A 19072-nucleotide genomic window follows, 5' to 3' on the forward strand; every position below is an offset into this window, starting at 1 on the left:
ATAGATGGTTACATTGTTTTGCCTCCATCTTTTTGAATCATAATTTATTATATTTCAACAATATTGGAACTGTTATCGATATTTTCTTAAATATGTAATACTTTTGTAGATGAGTGGTACCTCCTTGGTGCCCTTTTTTAATACATCAACTACTTTTATCTCAAATATATATATATATATATATTAACATAGGTAAAGGGCAATACTAGTAACATACCTCTCTCATTATAATTAAATGTATTTTATTTTCTTCTCCATGTAAACTTGTATAAATATGGATATATGGGACTGGGAAGTAAGAAATTTCATAGATTTATTTGCAATATGGACATAAGACACATCTATGCACTATCTTGATAAGGAGTGTTGACTGCCAGAATATGAAGGAAAGTTAATTTCAAATCCTAAAATTACTGATTTGTATCAATGGTTTCCTTTTAGAAATCATGTAAACGTGTACAAATATGGAAACTTGTCAATCAGTAAAACATATTGAAAACCCGCTTCTTCATTCTGTTTTTTTATTTCTCTCTGATTTGGACCATCAATTGCAACAAAAACGTTTCTATTTTCTAACATATTTATATATATACAGATATATATATAAACAAATCTCACAATGCTAATGAAATTCTGAAATTCAAGAATACCAGAGTGGGCCAGAAATGCCAATTAAACTCAAGCAACCTTTAGATAAAAAACAATATCAAGAATCCTACCAGATATCTTGGAACAGTTCCTCATGGCCATCCCATGTTTGGAAAAGTACACCAATTCGTCTACTCAAGAAGAACCTTACTCGATAATCAGGATCTTGAAGAATGAAAAGCAACTTTTCAATCATCGTCTGTCAAATGTTAAAAAGTGGAAGTATGCACACAAAGAGAAAGAATAAGTTTTGCACTTTCAGAACAAACTTGAGTGGTAAATGAAGTAAAAAAGCCAACCAAATAATTAAATGCTAAACCTAAAATCAATAGGAAATGAATCTGTTGAAAAGAAAAATACCACCCCACTAGCAGGAAAGTCTATTTCTAATGCAAATAACAAAACTTGAAAGTAACTTTTCCATACAATACTGCACCAGGACGAATTGTCTGATGAAGATTCAAAACCTTCATCTATATCGGAACACCGATATGAAAGTAAGTACAACATGCATCAACTCCTCATTTATACTATAATGTAAACTACCATGTCAAAAAAATCCAATGACTTCTCTTCCTATTTCTGTGTCAATGTTTCAACAAGATCAGAGCTGAAGTGAAGAAAACTGTATCTGCTAATACATCTTTCCCCTCATAATAATAATTCTTCTTCTAAAAAAAACTGAATCTTCCTGCATAGGAAAATATTACCTCTCCAATTTGAGGATCAAGTAAAACAAAATCGCAAATGCAGTCAATCAACTTAACACGGCCGAACCAATCGAGAAGACCAGATTCAGCAACTTTATTCACCATGTCTCCCATACGTATCAGGCACTGCAACAAGTAACATGTAAGAACTCAACTTAAGCATAAGGACAAATTCACAGCTGATTAAGACTGAAATACAACACTTGCATTAGAAACTATGTGATACAAACAAGATTTGTATTAAGTATGAAATATGGAGATAGAAAAACAGAACCACAGAGGACTAGCTATCATCCCTAATTTAAGAAAACAAAAGTATAAAATTGGAGAAAAACCAGCTAGGCTCAAAATGTGATGCCCGGCCAATCTCTCTGCAAAACAGACAGAATAATTTTGAAAAAAACCCATGCGCATTAACACAAATAGATGCCAAAAGAGTCACATATTCCAACCAATGTGAAAATGACAATCACGATGTCAGAAAATCCTAATGTGTCTCTCAGACCAAATTACCCTCTACCCAACAAAAATATCTCTCCTCCATAAAAGTTTAACCTCTTTCCTTCAAACACAACACTCGAATAGTTGAAGATGGAAACTCCCTCACATTAAAAAGGAAAAACCCAAGAAAAACCAAAAGTATCAACCAACTGAGACTAAAGACTCCAACTCTTATCACAGTAAAGGAAAAGGTGATTATGAGATTTAGCAACTTCGGAAATCGTTATGCATACTCCAGGGAACAAATCATGATTCAGCCTATGAGCTTGAGCAAATTGTTAACACTCAGCCTATCAAAACCTGCAATCCAAACAAAGATTTCAATCTTGAAAGGAACATGATGATACCTTAAACAACAGCAAGTTCTTAACGAAGAAGGTTCCCAAACACTAGGACCATCATTTAACTTAGACAAGAAAACACAACTACCATCTAAGTAGGAGGTTCTTCATAGGCTCACATAAACTGGATCAAGGAAAATTCCACATCACCTCTCAATACTCTCCACAAGACAATGAGGAGATTTAAACAAAGATAGAAAATATTAGCAAATGTACAGCATAGGTAATTATGGTTAAATTAGATTAAATGATATAGCGGTAAAATATACCCCTGTATAATAAATTATTGATTTTCTTACATTTTGGTTCAGTGAATGTCATCTAACACATCATTTAAGCGAAAGGAGAGAACTTTCGTGATGATTTTATAAACACTAGCCACCAAACTGATGGAATAGTATCAGAGGCCTTGGAGGACTTATCCTTTCTAGGAACTAAGGTAACAAAAGTGGAGTTTATGCTCTTGTAAGTAGATCCAACATACTCTTAAGAACTTGAGCGCAGATTCATCTCGCCCGTCGTCTTTTCTATTGCCTAGATCCCAAATAGCCCCCCTAATCTCCTCCGTTGCAATGGGTCTTTCAATTAATTCCACCTTAGCCCTCCCTATGGTGCCCAGTCAAGACCATCAATGAATGGACGAGAGACTACTTCTTCAATATATAATGTCCTATGGTACTAAGTGATCACCTTAGGAATACATTTTTCTCTTCTTTCCACCCACTCATTCTCCAATTCAATTTCTTTTATCACATTTTTTCTTTTCCATCGTCTTACAACCTCTTAATACAATCAAGTATTGCGTCCTCTTCCTTAACCAACTGAATCTTTTTCTTTTGTCTCCAGCTTGTCTCTTCCAAAAACACTACATCTTCCAACTCATTATGCAAGAGACAAGGCTATTCGGTTGCTCAGCCAAGATATCTAGTTCTGCACCCGGTTTTCCTAGCTCTTCAACATCCTCAAAAATTCCCTTCTTTCACTATCCCACATTTTCAGATACCTCTTTGTTCCACTTTTTCAACCTTTCCTTTAAGTTTTTTAGTTTCCGCATAAATCTATATTCCTCTCCAGGGTCCATCAGTTTTTGCTATTCCTCCCTGACTTGCATGATGTCCACATATTCTCAAACCTAAATGGGGTAGGGCCCTCATTCACTCTCTGAGATTCAAGAAAGATAAGGAAATGATCAGATACTAGTTTTGGAAAACTTCCTACACCAGATCTGCAAAACTATCCTCCCAACAGGTAGAAACTAAAAATCGGTTCAAAAGTAAAGAGACAACTCCTTGTCTACTGACTGACCAAATAAAGCAAGCATTGTTTAGGGGCAAGTCTCTTAACTTACAGACACCTACGAATTCATTAAACGTGTACATTGATGTAGAGATTTGACTTCCCTTTAATTTTTTATAAAGAAATCTACAAAAATTAAAATCTCCATGGAGACACCAGTAGGGGTTATACAAAGCTGAGAGATAAGATAACTCTTCCCATACTTGGAATCTCTCCATGCACTTATTAAGACTGTAGATATTTGTGAACCACTATTAGCCCTTCCCCTTTACATTGAGAAGAACCGATAATCAAAATGCATCTTCAACAACATAAACCTTTAGTATCCCATATTATCATGGTGTCAGTAGACGCCCGTCTATGAGAACTATTATGAATAAAACACCACATTTGCGAATTGAGGGGCGTGGGGGCTAAGCCATTGGTAACCTTGCAACCTAACAACATTGCTCGGGGTTTAGTGGTTATAGTGCTGTATGTTGGGACCTAATTTTCTAACATATGGGTCAAGAGCAATTATGGTCATTATGGGAATACATGGATGCTAAACTTGATACCTAAAGAGCCATTTTATAACTATTCCTTGTACATACAATCCATTTGTCAAGAATAATACTTTTGAACTATTTACAGAATCAAGAGTTTGTCCGTTCGTTGGATACTCAAATCCCTTTCATATTTATTCATCTTTAAAGGAATAAGCAGATTAAGAGTACAAGACTTTATTAAGTGGTGCTATTTTGGCAAGCTACAACGCAATGTTATGCACATGGATCAGAGCATTAGCTAGCCCTTGGAATAAATTAGCTTTTTCAACTTTTCCGTGGGCCAAATCATATGGGTAATTATGGGCATTTCTTATCCATATTACAAAGGAAATCAGCTAAGTTGTTTTATTGATGTTATTCCTTATAATTCAGTTTTTTTTTTTTTTGAATCTAGGAACTTTGTGAAAGACATATTTTCCTACTTTGATATCCCGAACGTCCTTCTACTGCCATCAATGTCGTTAAACACCTTGTGCCACAGAGAATTTAACTTCCCCAGAAAATGTCAGAGCCATTTCGCCAATAAAAATATGTTCATTAATCTAAGATTCTCAATCTCTAATTTCCTTGAACTCTTCGATTGGCAATACGTCTACCAACAAACTAGATGATCACTGTTTTCTTCCCCAACCCTCGACCAAAGAAATTTTCTCATCTATCCCTCTCTGTTACCCTACCAGAAATCATAAACAGGGATAAAATAGTAAAGTATCGTACTAGAAAGGCACACCTAACTCAGTGTGGCCCTGCCCCCAAAAGAGAAGGGACCCCCTTCCAACTCTCTAATCACTTAGCTATTTTGTTTTTTACCCTCTCCCAAAAGGGCCTACTTCGCAAGCTACTTCCCAAGGAAACACCTAGTAAACAATAGGTGATTCCAACTTACTACATCCTATCGCCCTTACTAACTCACATATCATGTCCTCTCCCTCATTAATTCCAATAAGTCCACTTTTACCTAAGTTAATCTTTAGACCAAAAATATGCTCCAAAATCTAAATAAGAATCAAAACCCGAGAAATGGAATGGTTTTTATGTTATAGGAATAGGATAGTATCATCAGCGAACAAAAAGTGCAAAACTTCTACCTCTATCCTTACTTACCACCAACCTCTTCACGAAGCCTCTCCTTTCTAAGTACATCCTACTAAGTACATCCATAACAAGGGTGAACAGGAATTAAGGAAGGGTGTCCCCTTGTCTCCACCTTCTAAAAGGCCTTGACCAAGTCTTGAGGTTTCCCATTAACCATAACTGACAAAAGGAGTAAAGACATCCTTTGTCCCCCTCGTCTCCCTCTGAACCCTTTGCTCTCCAAATTCTCATTATCTAGTTCAAAGTCCTTTTAGGCACTCTTCCTCCTACAACCATTGACCACTCTACGATGAAGGTGTGTGTTAGCTAGCATCACTTTCTTTAACCCATTTCAATTTAGTCTTTTGTCTCAATATTCATTCCTAACTAATCAACACTCTAATACTTCTTTAATTCTACTACTCTTTTTTATTGGTCCTCATAAATGAATCCCTCCATTAGCAATTTATCTAAGTCTTTCATTGCCTCCAATATTATTGCTTTCTTTAAAAATTGTTAAAATATTATAAAATATTTTTTGTATGTAATAATATGATTATCTTTCAAAATATGTTAGCATAATTATGAAGAAAATTAATAGAGTAATTTATATTAGTTACCATATATGAATTGTCTACATGTATATAAACCCTGACTCCCATTTGAATACTAATACAAGAAATATTCAGTATTTTTTTCCTAACTCTTTACATGGTATCAGAGCTAGAGTTACGATTAGGGTTTTAGGGGTCAGATTACATCAAACCAAAGAAGGGTTGAACAACTCATTCCCGGTGCTAAAGGAAGTCGATCACCGTCCCTCGACCAATTCAAATTGCGGCCAGCACGGTGGTGCACGCAGAAGAAACGGAGGAAGCCTTTTCTTCTCAGTTTTTTGGTCCTCATGCGTTGGGTGAGCCAGAGGAGGTTGTTTTGAGTGCGTGTCGCATTCGGCACATAGTCAGAAGCTAAAGAGAAGCTCAGCAGGCCTGTTTTGAGCACGAAACCAGAAGATCAGGCGCAGAAAGCCAAGGCAGAGCAAATCACGCAACAACAAGCGTTTCTCGATTTTCTGACGTAATTTGAGGCGGTTTTGCGAGCCACATTCTGGATTTGGGGACACATTTGAGTTCTTGGTGACTTCCAACCAAAGGGACGTCTTTTGGTGGTTTCTGGAGGTGACGCGTGACTTTCCGACAGCAGTGCAAGAAATCCGGTGGTGGTAGTGTGATTCTTTTAGGTTTTCGTGTGTGGAGAGTACTCTGTTTCTACATAATTTTTAGTTTATTTGCAATGTTTTCTATATATCTTTGACTGTCATGTTTGAGTATTCTGGATGGCACTTGTTGTGATTCCTGAGTTAAATTTGGCGATAATAAATTCTCTATAAATGATATAATGTCAGTCATATCAAAGATTACTAAACATAAATTAAATGGTACAAATTATATAGAGTGGAGCAAGACTATTAGGATTTATCTACGTAGTATTGATAAGAACGATCACTTGACTCAAGTCTAACTAAGAGATGATGCAAGGTTGTTTCTGCATATTAGAAATTTAATTGTTAGTGAGGTAATTGGATTAATTAATTACTGTGAGTTTGTTAAAAAGAACTAATAGATTATTTAGAATTTTTGGATTCATGGAAAGGAAATGTGTCATGCATGTATGAAGTTTGTAAGGCTTTCTACCGTGCTAAGAATGAGGTCAAATCTCTCACAGTCTACTTTACGGAATTCAAGAAAACATATGAGGAACTTAATGTACTTTTATTGTTCAGTTCTGACATCAAGGTACAACAAACACAAAGAGAGCAGATGACCATAATGAGCTTCTTGATTGATCTTCCATCTGAATTTAAGACTGTCAAATCTCATATTCTATTCGGTTCCGAGATCACATCTCTTTAGAAAGTTTTTAATTGGCTGTTATGCACAAAGAATAATACACCCAATCAGCATACTAATGTTTTTGTTACCAAAGGAGAAGCAAGAAATAATAACAGGGGAAGAAACAAAGCAATGGATAGCCGAAATAATGATATAAGCAATATTGCCTATTATTACTATCTAAGCAATGACATATGAAGCGACAACGCAAGAATTACAGAATCAAAATCAGAGAACGCAAACAGCTAATGTTGCTATTGCTGCTACTGCTAACTCCTCCATTTTCTTAGAAAACTATTATCTTTTCAGCCGATGAGTATTCAATGTTCTCTCAGTTTCAAGAATATTTGAAGTAATAAACTGAAGATTTTTAGAGAAAAATAAACTACTAATTTTATTTCTTACGTTTTATGTTTACACTTAGTAGATATATATAAAGTAAATTATCCTTATTTTAGGAGAATTCTAATTACATGATATAACTTTACTATTAAAACTCTAAAAAATAAAATATCATATTTAGCATAATATCCTATTGAACATGGAATGCTTATCAACATACACACCAATCACTACTTCTGCTGAATTAGATAAAAAATGTCTTTTCTCCTCTTCAAACAAATGGATGATTGATTCTAGTGTTACAAATCACATGACAGGTAACTCTAATATCTTCTCTAATTTTCGATCACACAGAGCACCTTCTCCTGTAATTATTGTTGATGGGTCAACCAATATTGAGGATTATGGGACTATAAAACTAACTCTCTCTTTTACTCTAACATCTGTTTTATATCTATCTAAACTTATTTTCAATTTAATTTCGTAAGTAAACTTACCAAAAATTTTAATTATTGTATCTTATTCTTTCCTGATTATTGTTTTTTCAGGATCTTATACCGAAACAGATTATTGGTAAAGGATATGTATCAGAAGATCTCTATATTTTTGATAATTGGGTACTTCGATCAGTTGCATGCTCTAGTGTTGTCTCTTCATTTGACGCACATTGTCAGTTGGGACATTCATCTCTCACTGTTTTGAAAAAGTTGGGTTCTCAATTTTATGATATATCTTCATTAGATTGGGAGTCGTGTCAATTTGTAAAATATCATCGTACCTCGTTGAGTCTAAGAATTAATAAACGAGCTGAGTTTACTTTTAAATTAATTCATTTTGATATTTGGGGTTCATGTCCTGTTATGTCTAAAATAAAGTTGAAGTATTTTATACTTTTGTGGATGATTTTTCTTGAATGATTTGGATATACTTTATAAAAAATCATTTTAAAGTATTTGCTCATTTTTGTGCTTTTTATGCGAAAATCAAATCTCAATTTAATATTTATGTGCATGTGTTAAAAAGTAATAATGCCAAAAAATATATGTCAAATTCATTTCAGAATTATATAAGTCAACAAAGGATTCTTCATCACTCTTCTTGTGTTTATACACCATCTTATAATGGGGTTACTGAAAAAAAGAATAGACATTTACTTGAAACTGATCGAGCCCTTTTATTCCAAACACAGGCCCCTGAACAATTCTAGGCCGATGTTGTATCCACTACTTATTTCTTAATTAATCGTCTACCCTCTACAGTACTTGAAGGTGATATTCCTTATAGTATTATTTTTCCAAACAAGTCATTATTTTCAGTACAGTCACAGATACTTGGTAGTACTTGTTATGTTCAAAATGTGCGACCCAGTATTACTAAGTTGGATCTTAATGCCTTGAAGTTTTTCTTTTTGGGATATTACCGCTTGCAAAAGAGATATCGGTGTTATTATTCAGATCTCAATAAATATCTACTATCAACCGATATAGTCTTTTCAAAAAATATACTACTCTTCTAGTCACCGTCCAGTTCTACAAATCAGGTGAAGAACGATGAGTGACTCATCAATAGATTCAAACCTAGTGCCTTTACGGAGCAACCAAATAATGGTATTTCTCCTTATGTGCCTCCAAGCAAACTGATAATGGTGTGCCTCCAACTCAAGGACAACCGTCATTATTCACGTTTATTCCAAAAGACAACAGACTAATGATACATGTCCTGCACTAGTTTATTTGTCATCTGATCCTACCACCCATTATCTTGATATTCCTATCAATTTTCATAAAGGTACCGATAATGCACCTTTTCTCATTCTACTTATATCATTGCTAATTTCACTTCATATGATCACTTGTCTCATTCGTTTAGTTCTTTAATTGCTTATATAGATTCAACTTCTATACCCAAGACAGTTAAGGAGGCTCTTAAAATATTTTTTTAGGTAGAAGTAATAAGAAGGAAGGAAAGGATTTTCTTGTCTCAAATGAAGTATCTACTTGATCTATTTGCAGAAACAGGAAAGCTGAGAGGTAAGTCATGCAATACGCCAATGGTACCAAATGTACATCTTACAAAAGATAATAATGATTCTCTTGATGATTTAGAGAAATACAAACGATTAGATGAGAAATTGAATTAACTCAATGTAATTTGTCCAAATATTGCATATCTTATCAGTGTTGAAAGTCGATTTATGTCTACACAAATTGAGAAGTTATGGAACAGATTTTGTGATACTTAAAAAGTGTTTCGGAACTTGACATAGTTTTTAGAAATCATAAACATACTCACATTGAATGTTTTACAGATATTGATTTGGTTGAATCTAAGACTGATACGAGGTCTACTATGGGTTATTTTTTTTTTTTTGTCGGAATCTCGTATCATGGAAAAGTAAGAAACAAATAGTTGTATCTCGCTCAAGCCAGAGTCTGAATATAGAGTTAGGGTCCAGTCCACATGCGAAATCTTATGGATTCATCATCTTTTAAATGAAGTGGGCTTGAAACCCACATTTCTTGCAAAACTCTATTGCAATAATCAAACTGTCCTTTATATTGTCTCAAATCTTGTGTATTATAAGAGAACCAAACATATCGAACTTGATTGTCACTTCATCCGAAAAAAAATTTAGAAAAATTTTATATCAACTAGTAATGTGAAGATAGAAAAACAATTTGACGATATATTCATAAAACTTCTGAATGGAACACAGATTAAGTATCTTCAGAAAAATCTGAGCATGATTAATATTTATATTCCAACTTGAGGGGGAGTGTTAGAATACTATATATATTCTTTGCACATAACAAAATAATTATTTTTTCAAATTTATTGGCATAATTATGGAGAAAATTAATAGCGTAATTTATATTGGTTACCATATATAAATCCATCTACATGTATATATACCCGACTCCTATTTGAATAATAATACGAAAAATATTCAGTATTTTCTTCCCTAACTCTTTACAAAAATAAATTCCCAAACTCTTCCTTCTTCCATTTTAATCTCTTTCAAATTTTTCAATTTACACATAAATATGCATGCATCCCACCTTGATTCGTCCTCATCCTTCCACCTTTATCTCACCACACCTTTGAAACCCCATTGTTGCAACCATATATTTTTTAACCTGAACAGGGTTGGTCTTCATCTAATTCATTAGGATTCAAGAAAAATAGACAAATGATCTAATATAGGTCGTGGGAGAACCTCCCAAACTAGATCTGGAAAACCATCCTCCCAAGGCAGAGGAATCAAAAATTGGTCGAACCGTGATGAAACAACATCTTTTTTATCCAGTGCCAGGTGAAATGAGCATTAAGCCAATGATCAATCTCTAAGCCCACACTCCTTAATGAAAGTAATAAAATTATGCAATGATGTGGTGATTCTGCCACCTCTCCCACTTTCTCCCGAGTGAACCTACAAGCACTTAGTCTCCCCTTAATACACCAAAATGGGTAGCACAGACCTGTCAAGAAAGACAGCAAGCTCCTCCCAAAAACAACACCTATATTTGTATATAGTGGAGCCTTAAAACACTTGTAAACCACCAAGAACCTTTTCCTTTGATATTGAACAACAATGAAACTGAGAAAGTCCCCTCTACAACATTAACCTTCGAAGCAAACATAGTGTCCCTAAAACAACTATCCCACACTACAGGCTATCAATGGATTCTTTTTTTGTCTACTGGATATTATTACGTTAGGACTAACCCTCCCCAAAAATTCTTTAATTTTCTTTCTTTTAAGCACATTTTTTAGCCCATTAATGTTCCATGATACCACTCATGTATTATACTCTAAGTCCCTTTGCTTTTCTCTCTCTCCTAGGTGTTCAGCAAAAGTTATTGAAATAGTTAGTTACTCAACTTAATAATTTTACAAGGGATCAAAGCCAAAGAGAACTCCAAATTTTGACTTCAGTTTCAATTAAAATGAAATTTTCAATCTAAAGTCTAGTATATATTTGCTTTATCACATTTTTAATCTAATTCACTTCACATAGGCGAACATGTTAGCAATTAAATAATGCTAGCATTCTTATAGTAGCTTAAACTTTTGGGATTGTTTTTCCCATAAAAAATATCGCATTATCTGAGAGTGAAAAGAGGGAAATACATTAATGCAAAATATCAAAAAAGATCCCCATTAGCCCATGCAATATAGTCGCATCCAAGTAGCTTAAACTTGCGGAATAATTAGTAACTCGAAATAATAATTCCAAACTAGTAAATTTAAAAGCACTAAGACCCATACTAAAATTTGCATTTCAACTACACAGACAGTAAGTTTTCAGTACCTGATTGGTACCTCCTTCCCTCAAAGAAAAGTCATCATCTATTGCTTTTTGAGCAGTGTCTGACGTCAAAGATACCAAAGTACCAAGCAAACAATGGATAGCAGCAAGTATATTATAACAGTCGAGCTTAAGACTTGCATGCCTTTCAATCAAGTTATTTATTAAGTTCACCTGAGTACAAAAGGAAAGCATGGAACTGTAAGTAATAGGACAAACTGCAAGCAGGGATTGACCAATAAAATGCATGACATTTACTTATATATCCAGGAAGTGTAAACTTTCCCCAGTGAGCACAAGATCGATTCATACCAAATTTGTAATCTTTGCTGAAGAGGGCCAATGAGGATGTTGACAGAGATTATATAGCATATTCTCATAGACCTGAAAACATTTTAAATCATTTTTTTCAGGAAAAGAAAAATAAAAGATAAGAAACAACTTAATGAGCACAATAACTCAGTAAGTACCAATTTATCACTTTCTTTATCCATGAGATTGAACAGAATGTCCCATGTAAGCCCATGTAACACTGAGAAAAAACTTGAAATCAGGGCTACCATCTCCAGCTTCCACTTGCAAGCATAAAAGGATGTGTTCACAGTAACCTTCCCGCCGGCTATAACATCCACATCGTTAATATCCTCATTGATATCTAATTCCATGTCCAAAATCCGACTTCTATGGCTATCCATGGGACAAGAGATTTGTACAGGAGAATCAAGTGAAGTTGATTCGAAGGAGACTACCTCAGACTGGAGATTTCTTACACACAAAAATTGTTCTTCAAACAATTTTGCTAGCTCCTTCAGTAGCATCTCCATGGATTGAATAACTGCATCGTAAATTGCAAGATCCAGAACATTTTGATCCCGCCCCTTGGCAAAAATAGGACAGCTGACAAAGAATTTAAAAGAAGCCCCAATTGAAGTCTTCTCAGTAGAACTAGAGTTGGAGCCCAGAAAGCCTAGAGATTGAATGTCATTTTCAATTCCCTGAACTACTTTAGTAGCAAGATCAAGATATTCCAGTAGATACAGGCCCAGTTTCGAGATAAACGATGAAACTCCTTCCCTTTTCCTGTCACAAAACAATGATTTCAAAGCATAAACAAGAAAAAGAAAAAATAAAGAATGAAGTATAAGAGACATAAAATGCCAAAATCAATACCAACCATGAACATCAGCTACAAGTTACAATCTGAACAAAAATAAATAGAGAAAGACAAATAAATTGGCATAGGATAAAGGAAGATCTCTAAGCTAACAGCCTGAATAAAATTGTTGAAACCTCTCATGGTAGTGGCACAAATAGACCAAAAATGGTGCAAAACCAGAAACAACAAATGAAGAGCCTCTACAAAGGAACAAAGCCTAGGTTGGGCTGAAAACACTTCTGAAACACCAATTGGCTTGCCCAATAATATTAAGCATGACAAGTATAAATCTCCCTCAACTGAACCAACAAGAGAATCCAATCTGATACTCCTATCACCAACATCCCTTTGAAAGCCCACAAGGAGGAACTTGCAACCAAATCTTTAAACCCAGAATCCTGTACACTAGGAATCAAAAAACAGTCCACTCTCTCAATTTTAGTTTGTTGAAATATAACAATGTCCAAATTCAACCTACAAATCACTACTTTAATCTTCTTTTTTTAGGCCATTCCACGTACCAAACATGCGACCAATGTACTGGTGGAGTGAGATGAAAAAGGATACTACTGAGTATTAAAATGTGTGTTGAGAAGAAAAAACAAACCTGGTCATTATTGAACCATATATAAGATTAGATAACAAAGCACATGTAAGGAAGATCTCTGATAGTGATCTTTCAATCTCCTTATCTTCGAGTAATCCAAGTATACAAATATCCATTTCATGAAGCAATGGCTCTCTTAACTGGTTTGGAAGACGAACAGGTTGATGAACTTGGGATGGAGAAGCCTGCATAGAATAAAAAACCAACATTAGTTGCACGGAGAACTAATGCAGAATTTGAAAATCCTATAATGAAAGTATTTTATTATTAAGGTAATCTGTAGACAATAAACTATAATTAATCACAAAGAGTGTAATGTATCCTTAAACCCTCCAACCTAATTCATTCTTTCTTTAACACAATATAATACATAAATAATGTATAAACAATAAGAAGAAGGACACTGCTCTAAACATTTATGCATCCAGAAAGTATTAAAATGTACCAAACATGCGACCGATGTATTGGTGGAGTGAGCTGAAAAAGGATACTACTAATATGTTTCAAAATGTCTTACATGTCAACAAATCTCAGTCAAATGTCAACAACCCACTGGACTACGTCATCCTTTGTCAGTTCCATAATGGAAATGGGAAAATATAACCATAGATTTTGTGGTAGAAATGTCAAAGACAAGATTAACCCATGATGCTATTTGCGTGTTTGTGAATAGACTGAAAAAATCTGCCATTTATGATAATCAAAAAATATAACAATGGATTTGTACTAGGATTGCCAGGGACAAGATTAACTCATGATACTATTCGGGTCATTGTGGATAGACTGATAAAATCTGCTCATTTCTTAGTTATAAAGATCAATAATTCAATTGAGAAACTAACTAAACTTTACATTAAAGAAATCGTGACGCTACATGGAATCCCAACCACTTTCATTTCAAATAGAGATCATCAATTTACTACTAGATTTTGGACTAATTTTCAGAATGCATTGGACACCAAATTAGATTTTAGCACTGCATTTTATTGTCAAACTGATGGTCAATCATAGAAAACAATACAAACACTACAGCATATGTTGAGTGCTTACGTTATTTACTTGGGAAAAACTGGGATGATAATTTGTCATTTCTCAGAGATTGTCTTTATTCATTATGCAAATGGTCCAAGAGTGATCAGCTACAATCCTTGAAGAATTTAACAACTATCCAAGAGTGAAGAGTCTTAATTATGTTAATTTACAAGTTCTTATTTTATTATTTTCTTTAAGAGTCCTAGATAGAATTTCAAGATTAGTTTCCTAGATTTTAAACTTCAAGTTTTATTGTAATTCTTTAGGCTTATGGTTATAAAAAGGTCTCACTTCTTTAGCTGTAATATATTCAAGATCAAATTCAATAAAATACAAGCTTTTTGCTTTGGTTAGCCTTCAACTTTTGAGTGATCATTGGAGAAGTTTTCTTCAACCTTCTTGTTAAGTGAAGAATTGATTCTATTTATCAAGATAACTCTTGTGCTGTTTTATCAATTCTTATTTTTTTCTCAACTATCTTAATTCTCAATCACAGATTGATTGAGAGTTAATGAGGGAGGGTTTGTTTAGGAATTAAGCTTTTGTGTTAAATTATATGTGTGAGTTTTTTATCACAATGGTTGATCCTAAGTTCCGTGTAATATTTAGTTTCAAACAACTTCATATATAAGGAGATTTTGTAATTACCTAATTCTAGAGATTATTAATTATTTTAAGTTGTTTTAATTTACCCATATATTAATTTGATTGCATATATCATTTGATTTAGTGATAGTTTTAAGATGTATATTTATATACACAATCTGATTTATATAAATCATGTTTATATTTGTTTAGTTATATATATGAATAATCTGATTTTTATGAGCATATCTATAATTTCCTAACTCTGTATTTATCTTTTTATTATTGAATGATTCTTTTTAAGCAACATAACCATGTGTTTGCTCAATTTGATGTTTGAACCTTTTAAGAAATTTGTTGATATGTAATTTTGATTTGTGTTCATCATTATCATGCAGGGAGTGTTTGTTTCCACCTATACTGTTTAAGGAGTAAATTATGCCATCCATTTTATGGAGGGAACCCAACCCTTTCCGGGAATTATGTGCCTATTCATAAGATTAAGGGGAGTCCGACCACTTGAGAACTACCTTGTGTCTTCCATGATAATAGTGAAAGCTTGTTGTATGAGGAATGGAATATTGTTATTCATCAATAGATTTTATACCCATTTGTTTAGGAGTTTGATCCGTTAAATCACCATGATGTTTGGTGGTTTTTTTCTTTAAGCACATTGATGATATTTATATCTCCATCAAGAAATTTTATCATCAAAGTATTAATTTTTGGAGAATGTATGTGTTATATGTGATTTATTATGATATTTATTGATTTCTTGCTATGGTGTTATAGTTTGTTACTAAGTGGAATGTGTATCGCATTATTTTCATAACCATTTTAGACCAATTATTAGTAGAACTTGAAGAGAAGTCTTGGAAGGCAGAGTTTTGAGGTATTGATTGAGTTGTCTAATCCAAGAAGACTCTAAGAACTCTTAAGAGTTCGTTAGTTGTGTTTCTTTTTCCTTTGGAGACCATTTTAGGAAGGTTAAGCCTGTGACACTTTTGTAAAGAAATAGATGTATTCATATCATAGATGAAAGTTGACAGTTTTAGAGATCTTGTGCATCTCATTTGGGATAGCACTGTTATTGAAGGTACTGTCAGCTATAGAATTGCTTTCAGAGGACTCAAAGCTGAGATCAAAGCCTGGACAAAGGAGGTGGGGCGATACTGACAGTAAAAGAGCTTACTAACTTGTCAATTGAGATGAGGTGAAGAGCCCTCCCGGTTGGGTGGGTTGGGGCTGCGCTCTCTCACCACCATGAATAAAGCTCTACACGGCAAATGGATTTGGAGATACTTAAATGAAGACAACAGTCTCTGGGAAAAGATCATTGATATAAAATGGATGAGAAAAGACTACAACGGCAATCTCACTCTTGCTAACAGGATCCCACGGTTTAAGCTTTTGGAGAGGTATTATGCGTATTTACAATAAAGTGCTGGAGTATATCAGATGGGATGTCGGTAATGGTAACAGGATCCGGTTCTGGCAGGATGCCTAGGTTGGTAAGACCAGCCTCTTGTCGAGATTTCCCAACATTTTTGCTTTTGCAAAAGACAAACATATCCTCTTGAGGGATGCTTTCAGTGGCATTGATCACCGGGTCTGCTCCATTTCTGTTTGCAAGAATTTAAATGACTGGAAAATTGAGGATTATGACGGTTTTCTATCCCTAATGAGTTCAGTTCAGCTCAATGACACTGTTGAACTTTAAGGAAAAACAAGAATTTTCTTGTCAACTCCCTCTACAACAGCATGATTAACCATAGTACCAGGGTGACCAATCACTTTCCCCATAAAATCATTTGGAAGACCCTTGCCCTCCTAGAGTCTCATTCTTTGCTTGGGAAGCATCCAAAGAGCGTATCTTTACTATGGATAATTCAATGAAATGGGGATTAGTGACATATGTTTTTTGTGCAAAAGCACTGCAGAATCATGTAACCATTTATGGGTATCAAATAGGTGATAGCTGGCTCGGTCCTTAATGAACTAAATGCTTGGGAGGGGATTACTGGTACTAGCAAAGCTGCCCGCCTCATCCCTTCTTCCATTATGTTGATAATTTGGAAAGAACATAACAATATAGCTCTTAATGGTAAGGAGGACATTTTCACTAACCTTAAGGATAGATAGTTATACTTGGCTCCTATATTTTGGGACATAGCATACATAGTTTAGATGACTTTGGAGCAATTGTAAATCTGCTTATTAATATGTAAATCTTTTGTATATGGGCAGCACCCCCTTGGTGCTTTTTAATATAATTCTATACTTTTATTTCAAAAAAAAACAGTTAGGTATATATAGAAGAATTATGTGGATAATTTAGAAAGAACATAACAATATAGCTCTTGATGGTAAGGAGGACATTTTCACTAACCTTAAGGATAGATGGTTACACTATTTTGACTCCTATATTTTGGGACATAGCATACATAGTTTAGATAACTTTGGAGTAATTGTAAATATGCTTATTGATATATAAATTTTTTGTATATGGGCAGCACCCCCTTGGTGCCTTTTAATATAATTTTATACTTTTATTTCAAAAAAAAAAACAGTTGGGTATATATAGAAGAAGATTTTAAAGAGAGTTTAAGTAGAAAACTAAATACAAATTAATCCCATAAAAAAAGAACCTCCAGTTATGGAAGTCAATCATGATTTTGCTTTATTGGGAGATTTCCCTGAAGATACCAATCTGCTTAAGACAAGAAGTTGGATTAGCACATATTTGAATCTATTGGTAGGTGGACTTTCAACCATTTTGCTCATGCTCTCTTTGTCCTACATCAAAAATGCAACTTCAATATAAATTATACTGGTAATAGTAAATAGCAGCACCTCAGCAGTAGAACCTATGATTTTTGTGAGAGTTTCCACTGAGCATTCAAAAAGCTTAAGCCCCCCTTCACGCTCAATTTCCTCTGCCTACAAACATGATCAAATTTTAGTGTCTCAGAGGCAGAAAAAAAAATACAAAACTGTAGTGACAAGAAGAGATTCAAAATCAATATATACCTTGATCCAATCATCTAGATTCTTATTCTGATCCACATTAGAGTGCAAGGGAAAATGTCCTCTATAACAAAGTGTAAACGGGGAAAAACCAACGCAAAGAACATAAACAGCCGCGGGTAGTAATGATGCATTCTGCTCGTTCAATGTAGCAGATCCCTACATAAAAAGCTACTAGTTACAGTGAATGATATTTCAATACTAAATAATAATGTGAGGAACATGACACTTTTGGCATTCTAAATACTTACAGCTCAAAACGTAAATAGAAACATAATATGTTTTAACATAAAACACAGACACTTTTTTTAGAAAAAATAAAGCATCATGAAGATCAAAAGGAAAAACAAAAAGAAACAAAAGAGGAAATTTTGGCAAATTGTGATATCAGACAACCACCAAATTCACTTGGACATGTGTGTATGCGCAAAAGCATGTACAATCTTATGCGGGTATGTGTGAATATATGTATATATGCATAATATCATGTATAATAGGTGTCCAGATGTTTAAATGAAATGCACGTTAGAATACTTTTTTTCTTCTACCATGAATATCCAAGCTATAAAGTGTAAGACCAAAAAAGATTCCTAAAGATCTATTTCATTTCTCTCTCTCTGGAATGAAAAACTATAATATCACATGTAAGGGTGAGGGCCTTCTGAATATCATTTTCTTTTATTTAAATAATAATAATTATATCAAGTGGAAGGAAAGAGCACCAACATTCACCCAAGTAGTTAAACATTTAGCACCATAAAGCTTGTTTTTTAATAATAATGAGGGAGAGGCTTCCACACTTGCCCTAGGCTTTGTTGTTATGGGCTTTGAATTAAGAAAAAAGCATCAAGAAAGCTATAAACAGAGCATTCCATATACTGATTCACATAATTGAATCTCAAACGCTCCCTATGGACCATGTTTCTGGAAATCTGCTATCTTGTCTAATAAAAACTCCACTACCAGGACTGAATAATCCTCTCAAAAGCTGGAAGAGTATCATT

At 34.1% G+C, this 19072-nt stretch overlaps 1 protein-coding gene across 12 annotated transcripts in view; it reads right to left on the minus strand.

The window, feature by feature from the left end:
* ATM (Serine/Threonine-kinase ATM-like protein) overlaps positions 1–19072 on the minus strand; it is a 124881-nt gene that overhangs the window by 77979 nt on the left and 27830 nt on the right. For all 12 annotated transcript variants that reach the window (XR_015816501.1, XR_015816502.1, XR_015816503.1 and 9 more), the window contains exons 18-25: positions 18072–18227; positions 17895–17981; positions 13425–13609; positions 12132–12741; positions 11974–12045; positions 11665–11835; positions 1359–1484; positions 720–847 (exon numbers count right to left, since the gene is read on the minus strand). Coding sequence is in view for 8 of the 12 variants with exons in the window: in XM_088211798.1 (XP_088067924.1) it covers positions 720–847; positions 1359–1484; positions 11665–11835; positions 11974–12045; positions 12132–12741; positions 13425–13609; positions 17895–17981; positions 18072–18227 (1535 nt within the window). In the remaining 4 variants the exon portion in view is untranslated. The remainder of the gene's footprint in view (positions 1–719; positions 848–1358; positions 1485–11664; positions 11836–11973; positions 12046–12131; positions 12742–13424; positions 13610–17894; positions 17982–18071; positions 18228–19072) is intronic.

Source organism: Carica papaya, chromosome 9 (genome assembly GCF_054855325.1).
Source record: "Carica papaya isolate Zhongbai chromosome 9, ASM5485532v1, whole genome shotgun sequence".
In the NCBI taxonomy this organism is placed as follows: domain Eukaryota; kingdom Viridiplantae; phylum Streptophyta; class Magnoliopsida; order Brassicales; family Caricaceae; genus Carica; species Carica papaya.